The sequence below is a fragment of the Lipotes vexillifer genome, unplaced genomic scaffold (assembly GCF_000442215.2).
Source record: "Lipotes vexillifer unplaced genomic scaffold, Lipotes_vexillifer_v1.1 scaffold1061, whole genome shotgun sequence".
Lineage (NCBI taxonomy): Eukaryota > Metazoa > Chordata > Mammalia > Artiodactyla > Lipotidae > Lipotes > Lipotes vexillifer.
The window spans coordinates 921210-939509 of NW_006789959.1; the positions used below are offsets into that span (position 1 = coordinate 921210).

Consider the following 18300-nt stretch of genomic DNA (forward strand, 5'->3'; position numbering starts at 1 on the left):
TTTGCAGACAAGCCAAGGAAGGAGGCTAGAATGATCCTTCTGGTGATGGGTTAGAGTTGGTTGTAGACATCACTATGAATTTGTGTTTAGTTTAATATAGGTACAGATGGTTCCATACAGAAATATATATAGATAGGTGTATATACATAGATTAGTGTACATGCATATATTTCCTGGTTTTCTTAACTGCAAGGGCTGAAAAGAAAGGACACCACCAGTAGCAAAGAACACATCTAGTTTTTAGATGGGTTCCTAGTTTCTAGAAACCAAGAACAGATCTTGGTTTCTAATACCATTCTCCAGTAAAGGAACCAAAGTTCCTTAGAGAAATGGCTGATTCTAGGACAGAGGTATGACGAGCCTGAAGTACCTTGTAGTATGAGAAATTAAGGAAGTACTCAAAAACAAAAACAAACAAAAAACCATCCCACATTGATGGGATTATATTAAAAGGACATAGGACAACTGAAAGAGCTCCCAGTGGCCAAAGCTGAGGCAATTTGAGCAACCAAATAAAATAGTATTGGATTTAACCCAAAGTATAAAATAAATATCTATGAGTACATACGCATATAAAGAAATGATTGAATCAATAAAAAATGGAGAAGAGACAAGTCACCTATGCAAAATAATTTGAAATAATTTATGTAGATCTATACTCAAAGAGGAGGAGGTGACTGAGGTCAGCATCAAGATCTTGTTGATAGCATGTATCCTTGATAGGTGATCCGGGGAATGTTACTAAACTCACGTCTTGGAGGGTAATAAAATCTACTATGATGGTCTTTTTCAATTGTTCAATTTATGCGAAATGCCTCCCACAGCACCTGGCCCATATATTGAAAAATAGTATTCAAAATTGAGAATTAACTGTTTGAAAAGTGCTGATTTTTATGGTGTAAAAATGCTTGTTTTAAAAACTATTGACTGGGGCTGTCAGTGATCTAGTAAAATCTCTGAAATACACTACAGACTCTACATATTTGTAATATGGTCCTTTCTATTGAGATCTTGGTACCATTGTGGACTTGTGAATATTATTATTTTATGGCTGCATCTGCTGTTAGCAAAACTTCATCTTATTACTGCTTCTCTCTTAGTCTTGCGTTGCCTCAGTATTTCCTCAAAAAATACTGTGTAAGAAAAAAGCACCTGCTGAGCTATTTGAAGCTAGACTTCAGAACACTCTTAAATGCCTTAAATTTCTGCTTTACTGTTGTCATACTAAAGCTATAAGAATCAGGACATCCTTCTGCTGTCTGTTCTTAGAATGTGTCTTCTCTGTTGCCAATGCATTATTTTAATACTGATTAACTGGCTGTGATATTGGACCTTGTTAATGAATGTATGGTACTATTTAATGCTCAGTACAGGTGGTAGGTGACACTGATGACATTGCATTATGAAGAAACTGGAGTTAATAATATGGTTTAAGAAACCAAAAGATTAAGTGTGACAACTGTTTGATAGATGCAATTTGCTTGGGAGATTGATGCTATACTTTTACAGTTTCTCAAAAAGGATTATAGTCAACATGTGACAACCTGAATATGTAGCTGAATTTTTTTTCTTTGCTTTAAAATTTAAAAATTAGGCAAATTGGATATTTGGAATTGTTGCTCGGAGGTTTGGAAATCACTGGCAGTGGCCTGTTTAAAAGCATCACACACTTGATTTTTGCCTCTGAACTCTTTTTGTCATCCTTTCCTGTGTTAATTAGACTGGACACTGCTTGTTGAGGAATCAAACCTTTTGCAATAACAACCACAGATGTATCCTTATCATGTGTTTCTTAAGATGGATAGTTTTGTTTTGTTTCAAATTTCTGATTGATAGCCAAAGAACGTGGCATCTCAGGTCAGCCTGTCCCAGGTTTCCTCTGTAACAACTAATAGGATGTTTTTACGACCACGTGGTATGAAACTGTAATCTGTGCCAAATTACATGCTTACTTTTTTTTTTGAAGCTAGCTGCTTCTATAAGCATTCTTTCCCAACTTCCACAAATCTCTGAAATGACATACCTTATTTACTTTGTTGCTTCCCTTGCTAGCAAATTAACTTTGACGCATGCCAATGTATATATACATAAGAAAGCTTTTCTTTTTTTTTTTTTTCCCCCCCCCGCGGCACGTGGGATCTTCCCAGACCTGGGCACGAACCCGTGTCCCCTGCATCGGCAGGCGGACTCTCAACCACTGCGCCACCACGGAAGCCCAAGAAAGCTTTTCTTCTAAACATATTTTATCTTTATTATCCCCCCATCCCATTATCACCATTGAAAATGTCAGCAGTAATATAAGCTTAAGGGAAAGGCTCAGCTTACTATTCTGTCATAAACTTCTCTCTGGCATTCTAGTGACAGTAAAAGTAATTCCCCCATTAATTGCAAGATAAGAACACACAATGGTCAATTGAAAAAAAAACATTCTTTCAACACAAAGGATTTTGTTTTCATTTTTATTTTTTATTTATTTATTTTTTTTATTTTTATTTTTTTTTATTTTATTTTTTTTGCAGTACGCGGGCCTCTCACTGTTGTGGCCTCTCCCGTTGCGGAGCACAGGCTCCGGACGCGCAGGCCCAGTGGCCATGGCTCACGGGCCCAGCCGCTCCGCGGCACATGGGATCTTCCCAGACCACGGCACAAACCCGTGTCCCCTGCATCGGCAGGCGGACTCTCAACCACTGCGCCACCAGGGAAGCCCTGTTTTCATTTTTAATTAGGCCTTTTCCTTGGGAGTATTTTAGGAGGACACTGGGGTAGGGGCAACATTTTAAAAGGATGGTCAGAATAGGCTTCCTTGAAAAAGGTAATATTTGAGCAAAGACGGAACAGAAGTGAGAGATCTAGCCATGCAGGTACCTGGTGGAAAGATCCTTCCAGATAAATATTCAGTGCAAAGGCCCCAGGGCTAGAGGATGCCTTGCTGTTATAGGAGCAGTGCTTAGCAGAAATGAGGTCAGAGAGGTGGATGTGGGATGGGACTGGGGAGGCTAGATAACAAGGTTTTTTAGGTCACAGAAAGAACTCTGGCTGAGAAAACTTGGAGCTAATGATTTTGGCTTGCTCCTAGGTCTACGGACAAACTTCTAAATGTTAAAAGCATAGCCATGTCATTACAGGTTGGTACAAACCTCAAGTTGTGCCTACACTTAATTTATCACCTTTAAAATAAGTGAAAATGCCTTCCTTCTGGAATGGGAAAAACATGTGAAAAGAAAATTAAATAGGCCAGACACCAAAATTAGTTTTAATTTACTAGTTGGTATCTTAAATATTAATGAGCCTCCTCTGTTTTCTTATTTATAGGTTGGAACAGTTATCTTTTTCCAGGTTCCTTGTTGTCTCTAGTATCTCTTCGTTTCCTTAATATCTTAGGCCAGAGAGTATTTTCCAATCTTATTTTCTATTCATGGCTATTCTGTCAATCCCTGTAATACATTTTATTCTGTTGCAGAGGTCAGAATTTTGCTGGCCCAGTAATATGAAAATTATGTATTACTTGTAGATTAAAACAGCAGCAAAATTACTTTGCCTCACTTAGTTGAATTGAGTAAAATCAGGATCTACCTTGAATTTCTACCTAAATGAATCATTCTCTTTCCTTGATAAGGACACAACAGAGGTAACACAGTTTCTAATGCCTTTACTTAATGTTTTGAGAATATAAGAGTAATGTATTAGGTAAATTTCATTTTACACAATGGTACTACTGTTAAGGGAAGGGGGGACTCCAGTTAAGGGGAAGGAACTTCTTTCCCAAATGCCTCTGTAACCCCTTAAAAGTGGTGGAAGGATTCTGCGTGTCAAATTTGAAAATTTACTTGTCAATTTCCTTGGAAACTGGTTTCTAACATACAACAGGGTAACTCACTTTGACAGCAGGTTCAGGTAAATTACTTTCATTACAATTCAGGTAGAAGTGACTGCCTTCAGTTTCACACACTGTAACTCGCCTAGTGTTAGGTTCAGAACGGTGTCAGTAACAGGGGCTTCTATGCACCCTGCGTTCCAGAGTTCAGTCCCATTTAAGTTAGGACTATTGACAATGACACGTGCTGAAGTTTGCTCATCATGATACACACACACACACACACAAACACGCACACACTGTATCAAGAAGCCAGTAAAGTTGTACAGACCGCAGTTAAAAAGTAAAATTGGCTTTACATTTTTTAGAGGTCTCTTAGGAAGAGCAAAACCAAGCCCTCATTGTTATACAGGTGCTGGCCAAACACCGAATCAGCGACACTCTGCTACGACCGGGGTAAAGCTGATATGCCTGTATCACTTCTACTACCTGTCGCGCAACCCAGAAGAGAACTCGCTGAGGACTAGTAAGGACAAAGGAAAGTTTCTGTCAAAGTTTAGAAGGAAAGAGGGGCTGAGCAGGGAGCACTTTCAGCTCATATTTAAGCCCCAGACAGTGGAGAAAGCCGAACATCCCCCTCCTGCTCTTGGGTCGCTGCGGGGCCGGAGATATGCGAGAAGGAAGTTTTTCTCCTGGACATCTGCCGCCTTGTCCCCGAGACGCGCGAGGTCCGCAGCGCCATCCATGGAAGCCTCGGCCTCTGCCCGTCTCGCTGTATCCCAGGGCCGACCGACCCCAGCGTGCGGCGGAGGATCAGCGGCCGCCGCGGACGCGCGCGCGGACTCCCGGGCCGGCATCGCGCTGGGGCCTCTTTGCCCTCCCAGCGGTCCCAAGTCGGCCTCTGCGCCCTGCCCCAGGGCCCTTTCAGTTGGCGCCGATTGGGTCTCCGGCCACCCGCCTCCGCTTCCCCTCGCGCCGGCGCTATGGCGACAGTCACGAGACGCCGGCTGCCCCTGCGCCCGCCAATGGGAGCGCACGTCGCGGGGAGACGCGGACGTCGCTCTTCCAAGATGGCGGCGCGTCCGTCGAGAGCTGCCGGGCCGGGGGGAAGCCAGCGAAGCCGAGTAAAGCCGCCGCCCGGGAGAGGACTGAAGGAGCTGTTGCCGCCGTTGGCGGCGGCTCAGGCAGTTTTCGCTCCTGCTACGGCTGTTGCCATGCGGCGAGGCTAGGGAGGAGCTCACTTCCCTGGGGTGTAATAATGTTAACAGAGGTAAGCGGCGACGGCGGCCAGTGTTTACCTGTGAAATGGGGAAGGGGCCGGCGCCTGCCGGTCGGATAACATTATTTCCGCCGCCTGCGGGCTCGACCCTTGGTAGCGGGCCCCGGGGCCCGAGCAGAGCGGGGATCCTACAAGTGCCCCCTGAAGAGGAGCTGTGCTGACTCAACAGTCCCGCCACCTCCGGCTGCCTGTGCTTCGCAGTTGCCACTTGCTCGTCGCCCCTGGCACTGGTCTCCCTCCTGCCGTAGCTGCCTCCTAACTCGCCGCTCCCTTCGTGGCGTCCCCTTACACGCTGGTCTGTGGCAGTGTCGGTCACTCTGCGTTGCTGCTGGTTCCTGTTCCCCTACGGTTTGCCCGAGGTCTCTCTCTTCGCGGGTCCCTGGCCTCCAGGGCCCTCCACCTCCAAGCTCGGTCCCCATCCTGGGTTTGTCACTCGGCCAGACCGGTTTGTTTCCCACACCCTACCTTGGACTGCTTCATGAAGAGGACCTCTTTTTCTCAGGGGGATACTTAGATAGCCCAGTTACATCACCTCCCTCTCCCACACCCTGTCACCTTTCGCTTAAATCGTAGGAATCTGAAAGTTGAGTTTAGCATCTATCCTCTTGATTTGCTTAAGACTTCCTTGGTACTCTCAGTGGAACAGTTTTTTCCCTTGGTCCTGAAATGGAAGTAGGGCAACTATGACTAGCCAATCAATTTCCCTTTTCTAGTGCTTGATGACCATTGCAAAAAGCAGACTTTTTGAAGAAGCAGTTTGCCTTTACTAGCAGTACTTTAAGGGGAAGGACGAAATTGTTGTAAGTAGGTACTTGACTTAAGTTAACAGTTATGTGTTGTGGTATATGTTAGTGTGGGTGTTATTGAAGATAAATTCTGAAGCTTGTGGATTTGAGGAAATATCTTAGAAGCTATACTCACTTTAAGTCCTGTGAAGCTTCCAGTGTCAGCTGTCAGGGACTAGTTTGGGCATCTTTGTGGGCTGAACTAAGGATAGCAAACAATTTTAATGGGCAATGGGAAGTATTCCTACTTGGGCTAACTAGGACATAAAAATGTAGATGAGTGGCTTTTGTTGTGTGAAAATGTGATAATAAAGGACTTGCCTTTCCAGCCTTATTAACTCTGAGGAACTTCATACTTTGGTATTTGTACTTAATCTGCACACAGCCGGGTGTAGGAGTGCCTGGTAAATACTTATTGGTTGATTTTTAACTCATGAACTACTTATTTCTAGTAGTTTGTAGTTCACTTTATATTTCTGAATTCTACTGATTATTTTTTTCATTCCTGTAGTTAATTTTATTCCCATGGTTAATTTTATTCACAGAGATTATGGTATATCATAAGCTGTGTTGTCATTAGCAGTATTAGGTTAAAAAAAAAAGGCAAGTAGCAGAAGTTCTATTTTTATCTTTAGTGTGATATTTTGTTGGGAATAATTAGCCTTATAATAAATTTTCAGTGGTGTTGCTAATGTACAGTATTTTATGAGATAATCTTCTGGTTAAATTTGGCTTAGGTCAGCAGCCTTTGAAGAGTTGTAATGCTTTCACATGAACTCAGTGCTTGCTAGTAAAATGAGAGTCTTGATTTGGAAAGACTAAACTTTCTAAGCTTCTGTATTTTATATTTTATTTTATTTTATTTTATTTTTTGGCTGTGCCACGTGGCTTGCGGGATGTCAATTCCCTGACCAGGGATTGAACCCGGGCCACGGCAGTGAAAGCCGCGGAATCCTAACTGCTAGGCCACCAGGGAACTCCCTGAAGCTTCTGTATTTTAAAATAATTTCATCTTTTGGTGAAATATTTTAAACAGTAAGTCAGTGATAGTAGTTAGATGTGCTTTATTGCTGTGTGTGTGTGTGTGTGTGTGTGTGTGTGTGCGCGTGTGCGCACTGTGCGTAGCTTTTAAGTGGAAGAGCTGGGATTCCAACCTGGGCAGTCTCTGCTGAGTTTATCGTTAACCACTACACTGGATTACCTCTCCCAAGTAAGGCCCACATTAAATGGCACTTGGATCTCATCTATGGTTGTGAGTAGTCATTTTATAGATGAGAAAACTGAAGCCCAGAGACTTATCCAAGGCCAAACAATTATTAGTAGCAAAGGTAAAACTAGAATCTCATCTCCTGACTCTCAGTATAGAACTCTGACCATTTTCCTCTCTATGAATAGTTTTCAGCTCTGTTGAGAGATTTTATTTATTTATTTTAATTTATCTTTCTTTTATTTTTTTATTTTTGGCTGCATTGGGTCTTCGTTGCTGAGCACAGGCTTTCTCTAGTTGTGGAGAGCGGGGGCTACTCTTTGTTGCGGTACGCAGGCTTCTCATTGTGGCTTCTGTTGCGGAGCACGGGCTCTAGAGGGCAGGCTCAGTAGTTGTGGCACATGGGCTCAGTAGTTGTGGATCGCGGGCTCTAGAGCGCAGGCTCAGTAGTTGTGGCGCATGGGCTTAGTTGCTCTGTGGCAGGTGGGATCTTCCTGGACCAGGGCTTGAACCCGTGTCCCCTTGCATTGGCAGGCGATTCTTAAGTACTGTGCCACCAGGGAAGCCCCACCCACTCTTTTTAAAATAGGAGTGAACTTCCATATATCAGACTTAGGGTATAGGATGTTTACCTGAGAATTTGTTTCAATTAATCTGAATTTTCACAACATTCAAATATAATGAAATATTTATTAGTGAATTTTCATTACACACACTTTAAAAAGCTACTGGGGGGCCTCCCTGGTGGCGCAGTGGTTGAGAGTCGGCCTGCCGATGCAGGGGATACGGGTTCGTGCCCCGGTACGGGAGGATCCCACATGCCGTGGAGCGGCTGGGCCCGTGAGCCATGGGCGCTGAGCTTGCGCGTCCGACAACGAGAAAGGCCACGACAGTGAGAGGCCCACATATCGCAAAAAAAAAAAAAAAGCTACTGGGGTTATTATTTCTGAGCATGTATTATTATAGAGAACTAAAGTTATAGAAGATGTAGGAAAATATGCTGAATTTGCACCACTGCTGTGGCATACTCTAGAGGTTGTGCATAAAAACCAGTTACCAGCCTGTTGACACTTGTGCTTTTAAAAATAGTGAATAAAAATCGTACTTATTTAAACTTAGTAGTTGTTTGGGTTGTGTGTAAATGTGGAGCATTAGTAAATGTTACATAAAGATTGTAGTTGTGCTAAGTTATTTACATCTAGATTTATTGATTTTTTTATATATTAACACTCATTCTTGATTTTGTGGTTAACAAATATGATACAGATGGGTAAGGCATAAACTGCTGCACTTTTAGAGGTCCCAGGTTAATAATTAAGGGAGTAAAATTTTGTAGTTAAATAAATTTGGAAGATTTGCCTAAAGGAAGTTAAAAAGGACTTCTTATAGCTTTTGATAGGTGATTTGCTGTCAAAGAATGTGTTAGAATTTGTGTCAAATTGCATAGAGACTGTGATGGTTAATTTTATGTGTCAACTTGATTGGCCTTGGGGTGCCACATTAAACATTATTTCTGGGTACCACCGTGATGGTGCAGCTGGATGAGGATGAGATTAGGATTTGAATTGGTGGACTTGTTAAAGTAGATTGCTCTCCCCAGTGTGGGTGGGCACCATCCAGTCTCTTGAGGGCCTGAGTAGAACAATAGGAAGGAGGAATTTGCCCCTTTTTTCTGCATCACTGTTTGAGCTGGGACATTTCATTTCATCTTCTCCTGCCCTTGGACTGGGATTTATACCATCAGATCCCCTGATTCTCAGGCCTTTGGATTGAATTACACCACTGTCTTTCCTGGCTCTCCAGCTTGCAAACAGCAGATGGTGGGACTTCTCAGCTTCCATAATCTTGTGAACCAGTCCCTCATAATTAAATCTCCTTAAAAAATTTTGCTATTGGTTCTGTTTCTCTGGATAACCCTGACAACTACAGATACTTACAGAGTTTCGTGTATTTCGCTTTGGGAAATCCTGAGATGTGATGAGTTGTGCATTAAGGGAGAGTCTTTGGACTTTCAGAGCTCTTTTTAAAGGCACACACACACACATACACTCTTGCCCATAGTAAGTGCTTAAGAAAAAATTATGACTTGATTTTGTTGGTTAATACATTAGTTAAGAGAAATACTCTTGGGGTGGGTTACTCCTTAAATGACATGAGCTATTTCTTTAATTATTAGTTAATGACATTATAAAGGCTACTAACCAGAATAAGAAGCATAGGCCCATTGCTATTCAAAGGATGGTAAGAGTTTTTATAAGGGAAGTAGAAGGACATTACTGTGTAGAATGAGGCTGGCTTGCCACTCTACATCTTTTGACAAGCCAAGTTGAGTATTGCCAACCATTTCTCAAGAATTCTAAAGGGCCTTTGTTTTATTTTCCCCCCACTGATTCCAGACTTTCAGAGAGCTTATGAATAAACTATATTTATTTAGTATTTATTTTCATTATATTTTCTTATTCTAGCACGCATATACCGTGTTTTTCATCACTTCTGATTATCATCTAGCTAGCTGGTTGACAGACTTGCAAACAAAAGCAAATGTGTGATTTTTTAGTTAAACTCTACAGCTTTATATTAGATAAATGTAGGTCTTCCATTTGGCATTTCAGAATATTAAAATAGAGGTTTTAGATTTCCATAACCATCCTTGGGAGTCCTAGGTAGGGAGATACTAGTCTTCAGATGGATTGTTCCAAAGTTTGTTGACCAGTGTTTCATAGAAATTGATAAAAGTTTCTTAACTAGTCCACTGTGTTTAAAAGTTTTGCCTTAATTGCTACAAGTTTATAAAATTACTTTTATTTATTTGAGGAAATACGGAATTAAAGTACAGACGTTTGTAGTTTTAAAGGTACAAGGCATTGGTTTGTGAATCATTAGGCCACTGCAAAGTGTGTGGGTTTACATTTCTGTGTGTAGTAACTACCAGCACATGTATACACTTTTACAGATTATAAAGGGTGCTTTATCTCTTAATTTAATAACGTTGTTAGATGTGCTCATGCTTATGTTTAGTGTCATTTCTAGTTTAACTGTGGAATAAAGAGTACTGTCTAGAGTAAAGAGAGGAAAAAAAGGGGTATGTGAGGATGTTTGAAGTAGATCCTTTTAGGTGGATCAAGTAAGCTCTGTTAGCTGAGCAATAATGGAAAAGGAGGGAGCATGAGCTTCTGGAAGAGGAATAAAACAGGTTCTATCATGGTTAAGAGTTTCCAATGCTGGCTACTCACTAATTAGCCATTTGGTGGCAAAGCTAAGTGACTTTATGGCATTCCTGAGTGAGGTTCTTAGGGTATGGTTTTTTAAATTGTTTTGAAAATCTGCGGTTTCACAGACCATCAAGTGCTCCCTCAGTTGATGGAACTCTAACATTGACTTTCTGAGTCAACTTTAATTTTCATATTACAATGCCTTATATATTTGTGAGGAGAGGGAACTTTGAATTAAAGCAAGTGGACAGCTCTGTTTTATCATGTTAAAAAATGGTTGAAACTTGAGTAATAGGTTGAAGTCATGGTGGTGCATACTTTGTCTATCAGCTACCACAATAGTGAGGCTACACAAATATGACCTATATGTTAGGCATTTCTAAGGATGAGTCTTAACTTCACCACTTATTTGTGATGTGACATTGGGGAAGTTGTTTGAACTTTCTGAGCCTTAGTTTCCTTCTTTGTGAAATTGGGTTAATAATAGCACCTTCCTAGCTACTCTCACATTGTTATGAAGATCAAATAAAATGATAGAGAGTAAAATTCTTTGTAAACTGTCAATCATTATACAAATATTAGTGGTTAATACATCAGTTTTGTTCTCTATATGTCTTGCACTAATATGAATTCAGGTTCTAGGCTCCATAGCTTTATGGCTCACTAGCTTCTCAGTGGATCCCAGGAGAAAGAGGGTATCCCCTGGCCATTGGTGCAGTTACAGGGAGGCAGGGACTAGACTAAAAGAAGGGAAAGGAAAAAAGATAGACTGAGAGCATGTCTTGCCGAGTAATAATAAGGATAGCTTCTTGTATGGTTGGTAAATTGATTCCAGAGAATTTCTGAAAGGGCAGTTCCAAAAAATATTTTGAAAAAGGTTACTTATTTGAGGGTTAGTAGTCATTTGTTTATACATAGTGTGAAATATTCGTGGGAAAAGAAATCCTTTATTTTTAATCAACTCTGGTAAATTATTAAAATCCTGGTAGATTCTTAAGAAATAAATTAATAAGTTCTTAATTCTTAATTGTTTAATACAATTTTTGTAAGGCTTTGGTTGTAACTTGTACTAATGGAGATTAATTTTTGTGGATCACTTTGTTCACCAAACATAAATACCCCTACTCTGTGGTAGGCACATGCTAAGTTCTGGTGCTGCAGTTGTGTCTGACCTGAAACCTGCCCTCAGAAAATTCACTATCAGAGCTAACTGGTGCCACTTTGGCCATCATTCAGCTGAAGCTTTGAGGTCTTTTGTCAGAATAAAACAAATTACATAATTAAAAGGTGAAAAATTAAGAGGATTAAAAGGTTGGAGAATGTAATTAAAAGGTAATTACTTGCATTTGCTTTATAACTCCAGGTAAAACTACCAGTTTGGATGACATGGCAGCTCTAAAATGAGCTGCTTCTTGCAACTAAAGAGTCAGCCCATTTCTACTGTCTCTATACGCTCCAAGCTAATTCACAGTGAGAAGTGGAAAAAAACCCCCAAGAGAACAGAGGAGCAAAAAAAAAAGTGAATTTGTCTTTTGTTTTTATGAAAAGACTCTTTATATCTCCTTAAGAGGTCTACCAGATTTTACTGAAAGACGTAGCTGAATTCCATTACCTTGGTAAAAGTAGTACTTGGTCCCTACCCCGTATGTTACATATTCGTGTAAACTCCTGAATGTGCGGCTTACCATTGTATTCCCAGTGCCTGGAAGAGAGCTTCACGCTTAGTTCTCACTAAATATCTGTCAATAAAAGAATGTTGAATATTCCTTCCAGCAAAATGAAAGTAAAATTGAAAAATTACTGACAAAAATCGTCTTTGATAAATTTAAACTATCACATTAATTACCCTTCAAGGATTGGTTATTATCTCCGTCCATCAGGCTTTTAAAAATAGTACACTGTGGTTGAATACTGTGTTTGGGATCACAAAACACGCACACAAAAGTTAGACAAAAAAAAAAAGGTGAACATTAAGCATTTAGTTAGAATGTAATTCTGTTTTAATTTTTCCTACAGAGAAGAATCTGATTAGATTGATGTTATGTTCATGTAACAAATCATAAATGCAAGAACAACTTGGATTTTGTTTTGTGTTTCTTACTACTTACTTTTTATGATTTCATTTGTTTTCCTGAACTAGATAAACCTAAAGCTTTGTTTATAATAGTACAGTAATGCAGATTTTTGTGGTGCTTTGTTGAGTGTTTCGTGTTTGTATGACCTTTAATGTTGTCTCAAAGTTGCAAGTAAGAGTAAAAATTTAGTCATGAATTTCAAAAAGTTGGAAATTTGGGGGGTACCTTTTCTAGGAGGGCAGCTGCTACCACGATCTCTACCTAAAATACCTCTCAATGTCACTTTTAGAGCATTGTTAGATCATTTCACCCATCTATAATTCCACTGTATATTCAGAAATAATATGTACCAGAAAAGTTCAATAAAATAATTCTGCAGCTTGTTTAATGATCTTTCAGTTAGTGCCAGAGGCTCATATACAATCAGCTGGAATAATTCACCATTGTTAGATTACTGCACTGTTTTCTCCAATTTCCTGAGGGACCTTTTAATTCTGATGCAGCTGTGAAATTCCTATGGTGAATCCTGTTTTGCTTTTGACCTTAGCCCTGCATTATTGGAGAGTCCTTGAATGTTACTCTATTTAAACCTGAATTGGTTTTGCTCTTGGAACCCTGGAGCTATCTTTAGCCTGGCTGTGGTTTGGCAGGTGAGCCAGTCTGTGATTCTTTGTATTGTGACATCTTTTATTTTCAGGCCAGAGTTGTTTGACAACAGGACATGTATGGAGAATGGCTCTTGGATTCACGATCATTTGAGGCTTGGAAGTTATAAAACTGAAGTTGTACAGTTTTAATGGAAGAGTTAAGTCAAATAAAATTTCACCTCAGTTTAGTTATTACAGAGATTTTGGAAAATAATGGTTTGATTTTAAGATACTATAATATTATGTATTATCTAATGTTTCTCCAAGTCATAATATTGTACTTTAGAATTTGTTCTTGATTTCTCTTCCTGAGATTATTTGAGGTGGCATTTTTTCTTCCTCAGAACTTTCCTCAGGGTGTTTAATCAGATCACAGCTGTTAGTATAACTAGTTACTTTAATGTCCAGTGTAATTACTAACGACATATGCTTTTTCTTGAGTCCTACCTAAGTGCTCAACACTCAAACCGTTGCAATAGTCTAATCCTGGTAAGAGTTAGCAGAATAAGAGGAAGTGGTCTAGAGGGAGGTTGGCAACAACTTGAAAGGTAGAACACAACAAAGGTACAGAAAAAGAAACGGAAATAATGGAATTTACAAATAGTGGGTGTGTTGATTATATAAAAATTTTAGAAAAATCAGTTAGGCTTAAGAATATTTTATAATTTATAAAAGCTCTACCAGTTAATGTCTGATAGCTCAGAATATTCAATCAAATAATAGGCACTAATGCAAAATTTATAGAACTACAGAAGTTAGTGAGATTGTCTTTGTACTGGGACTCAGAGTGTTAATCATCTCTATCTCTCTCTTGTCTCTCTCTCCCCCCCACCCTGCCACATATATATCTTCTACTCACAAATTGGACATTCTTAGTTTCTGAAGAAGAGTGTATGCTTTTGGTTAAGAATGGCCGTTGGTGTCAGATTATTTGGATTTGAATCTGTTTTGTCACTTCAGAGTGTTTTGACCTTAGAAAGTTATTAACCTTTTTGAGCCTCAGTTTTCTTGTCTGTGTAACTTTTAAATTAATGATACCCTATAGGGTTGTTCTAAGTATTAAGTGAGATAATGTGTTAAGTATGGCACACAGTATTTCCCACAATAAAACTCAAGAAATAACAAGATTTTAATTATTATTTCCTCAGAAGTAAATAAGTGCTTTATATTTTATAACTTTGTGTTTGAAGTTGTTTTTTGTATTCTGTCTTTGTTTTATTGAGGAAGTTTTAAAATGTCAAATTAAACAAAATAATCCCCTTTGATGCAGATGATCTAATTCTTCCCTTTCTCAGTTTTTATTAACTTTCTAATTTATGTATTACACTAAGAGCTAGATCTAGACTAAATATCAGGAGGAAATCAAGAGAGGTGACACTTGTATACTGTGGTCATAACTAGAACTTTTGACTGACCAATAATTTCTTCTGCCCACTAAAGCTTTTACAATAGATGAAGTGAAAGGGAAAAGTTGTAGTATAATCTCATATTATGCTTTAAAAAGATGCCAGTGTTGTGTAGTTTTCTGCTACGGGAAGTACTAAGGTTCTTGTCAATTTGATAAAGTTTTATGTAAAGTAGCTCAATTTATTTAAGCTTTTCTCTTGAATTGTTCCTTTTATAGGGAATAGAAGGTGAGGAATGTTAAAATCCTTTGTTTAAAAAAATTATGTAGTTAGCTTGATTGGTATTAGTATACTGTGTAGTAGGTTAAGAAAAAGACGTAGGGCTAAGTTATTACAAATAAGATTTGTACTTATACATCTAAATATGGGTATTAAGAATGTAAATTCAGTTCCTTCATTCAGGAGCTGCTTATCTGCATTCATGTAATAGTACAATACATTGTTATAATTCAAAGAGTGGAGTGTTCATGTGATAATAACATTTTAGTTAGCTGAAGATTATACCATCAAGGTCCTTTGTGGGTGAATCTGTGTCTGTCTCTGTTTTCCTTACTATACTTATTTTTTCCCCCTTGTCACTGTTGCTTTGTGGATGTGTTGATTTTTTTCCCTCACCTCTTTTATTATTCTCCTCTATGTCTGTAGGCGTGCTTGCTTTCTCAGTTTTTTCCCCTAACCTTCACCCTTTCCTCCCCCCCCCAGCAAATTAAACAGGCCACAATAATTTAACTTTTATTTTTTAAGTTATACTCCACTTAATGGGTTTAAAAATACTTTCCATTGCTTAAATATTTAAAAGACGAATGTATACAACAATTTATATATATTTTTAAATAATACAGTTCAGTATAATTTTGTTTTGTGATTGTATACTTCTTGTCTGAATTTATCTTGATTAAAAAGCCTCATAATCTCTGAGTTAACAGAGAACAATGTTGAGCTTTATTTTTTATTGTGAATTAAGAGCATCTTGTAGTACTTTCAGGGTCATTGTTTTGATGTGGAGTTGTTACTGTACAGCTTTCAGGAACATGAAGGAAATTTGTTTGAACCTGTACCAAGTCTAGAATATACCTTGAAAGTTATCTGAATACTAATACCTACAAAATCTACGCCAGATTCTTAAGGGGTACCAAGGACTAAGATATTAGTGTCAGTTTAGTTACTTCAGGTTTTTCTGATAAATTGAATTTTTTTTTTTTTTTTTTGTGGTATGCGGGCCTCTCACTGCTGTGGCCTCTCCGGTTGCGGAGCACGCACAGGCTCAGCGGCCATGGCTTACCGGCCCAGCCACTCTGTAGCATATGGGATCTTCCCGGACCGGGGCACGAACCCGTGTCCCCTGCATTGGCAGGTGGACTCTCAACCACTGCACCACCAGGGAAGCCCAATAAATTGAATTTTTAAATCTTAATAAATCACTTTTATTTGATTCCTTAGATATGTGTGCAGAATTTTGCCCATCCCCTCCATATCTTTTTTTAAAAAAAAGTCTACTTGAGAGTTGGTGTAAAATAATGGTTCAGGACATGCTTGAATTTTATTTTATTTTTTTAAATTTATTTATTTTTGTCTGCCTTGGGTCTTCGTTGCTGTGCATGGGCTTTCTCTAGTTGTGGCAAGTGGGGGCTGCTCTTCGTTGTGGTGCGCGGGTTTCTCATTGTGGTGGCTTCTCGTTGCAGGCGCGTGAGCTTCAGTAGCTGTGGCACTTGGGCTCAGTAGTTGTGGCTCGCAGACTCTAGAGCGCAGGCTCAGTAGTTGTGGCGCACAGGCTTAGTTGCTCCACGGCATGTGGGATCTTCCCAGACCAGGGCTTGAACCCACATCCCCTGCACTGGCAGGTGGTCTCTTAATCACTGTGCCACCAGGGAAGCCCCATGCTTAAATTTTAAACCAAGTTCAGTTCATGGTCCACTTCTGTGACTTAGCTGTTTCCTCATCTATAGAATAGAGTTAGTAATATAACTTATGTCATAGAGTTGTGAGAATTAGAAATCTATATAAAGTGGTTAGCAAAGCACTAAACAGTTAATACTAACACTTAATACGTCATGGCTCCTACTGTTTCAGAGGATGCTCCTTTTCATAAGAAGAAAGGGAGAGGTAGGAGACTGGTGACAGTTCAGTGCTAGGCTGTGCTTTGAACATTTAACTCTGTTTACTGTAGTTTCCCCTTGTATTATATATTATGGGGAAAAGCAGAAGTTGAATTGTCAATATTGGGACTATTATTCTTGTATTGTTACAGTCTTATATGAATGAGGCGAAGAGGGGCCACTTATAAATATGGCCTGTTTTATCTTGCATTGCACTAGTTAACTGCCATAGTAAAAGTTTTGTGTACTGTAGTAGAGAACACTTTGTTAAATAGCGGTCTTCTAATGTATAAACTAAATTCATTCTTTCTGATTCACTTTTGTAAAAGGAGCTTAAGGTGAATTGCTGTGTGACTGAGTTTATTTTTCAGTATGCGGTAATGATAGAGAATGACCTTGGTGTTTGAAGATTTTTTTTTTAAAATTATTTTTGGCTGCATTGGGTCTTCCTTGTTGTGCGCGGGCTTTCTCTAGTTGCATACAGTGGGGGCTACTCCTAGCTGTGGTGCGTGGGCTTCTCATTACGGTGGCTTCTCTTGTTGCAGAGCGCGGGCTCTAGGCGCGTGGGCTTCAGTAGCTGTGGTACATGGGCTCAGTAGTTGTGGCTCGTGGGCTGTAGAGTGCAGGTTCAGTAGTTGTGGCGCACAGGCTTATTTGCTCCGTGGCATGTGAGTTCTTCCCGGACCAGGGCTCGAACCCGTGTCCCCTGCATTGGCAGGCGGATTCTTAACCACTGTGCCACCAGGGAAGCTCCTGAAGATCTTTATGTACTTACTGTAACGTGGCTCAAATAGAGTGGGTAGGCTGTAGACAAATTATTGGGTTAGAAATGCCAAATACTATACTGTATTATATCAAAATAATACATTTTATTTTAGTAGTGTTAAAGTGACAGAATCTAAAGAGAACAAGATATTTATGGAATAAGAGGAGAATTATTGAGAAACCTGGGCATTCAACATTTTAATTTCCTTTTGATGTTTTCTTTCTGGCCTTGAAAAATATAGTGGAATAAAGCTCCCTTCCTCACTAAAATATTCCCGTAGTAGTTTCAAGAAATGTAATGAATTAGAACTCTGTTATTCAGAAAAAGAGCTTTTTAAAGGAATGATTTAAGTGTAATTTTAAAAATCATTTTTTGTTGTTAAATGTCTTAGAAGAAATACAATTTTTAGTGTGTTTAATTATTTCTAAGAATATGATTAAAATTACTAGCAACATAATTTTCAACCTTTTCAAAATTCTCACAAACTGTTGGTGGAAATCTAGTTTTTCTGTTCTTTATCCATATACATTGACCTAGGTACAGGAATAGCATAACCTGTGAGAGATGATGTCAGTTTAATTCAAAGACTTGTTTCTGTTGTTTGTTTGAGCCTCAAGTAGGTTATACAGGGGTCTCCTTTCTTTGTGCAGGCATTTACAGCTAATTATTTTTTCTTTTCAAATGAAGATAGCTTTTCTGGCAAGTAGTTTTTAAAATGATTCATGCTTATAAAAATTTGAAACAAAGTTAAGTATAATGAAAAAACATTAATTGCTCCTAATTTCATCCAGAGTAACCATGATTAATATTTTTGTCTTCAGTTTTTGGGAAATAATGGTCTGTGTTATATTTGTACACTTTTTTAAAAAGTGGGATCATGTATACAAATACATTTGCAACCTCCTATCTTAGTATAAATTTACAGAATAATTTTATCTATGAACATTCATGTAAAAATTATAAGTAAAATAGACTGTCAGATTATACATTAAAGGAAGACGGTGCTACGATTA

General features: G+C 39.1%; 1 protein-coding gene across 2 annotated transcripts in view; it reads left to right on the plus strand.

The window, feature by feature from the left end:
- The first annotated feature begins 4865 nt into the window (after positions 1–4865).
- Positions 4866–18300, plus strand: part of SNX13 (sorting nexin 13) — a 154953-nt gene continuing 141518 nt past the window's right edge. The window contains exon 1 of one of the 2 annotated variants that reach the window (XM_007463059.1): positions 4866–5084. In XM_007463059.1, coding sequence (XP_007463121.1) covers positions 5073–5084 — 12 coding nt within the window. In that variant the 5' untranslated portion in view covers positions 4866–5072. The remainder of the gene's footprint in view (positions 5085–18300) is intronic. The other variant, XM_007463058.1, reaches the window with a different exon arrangement.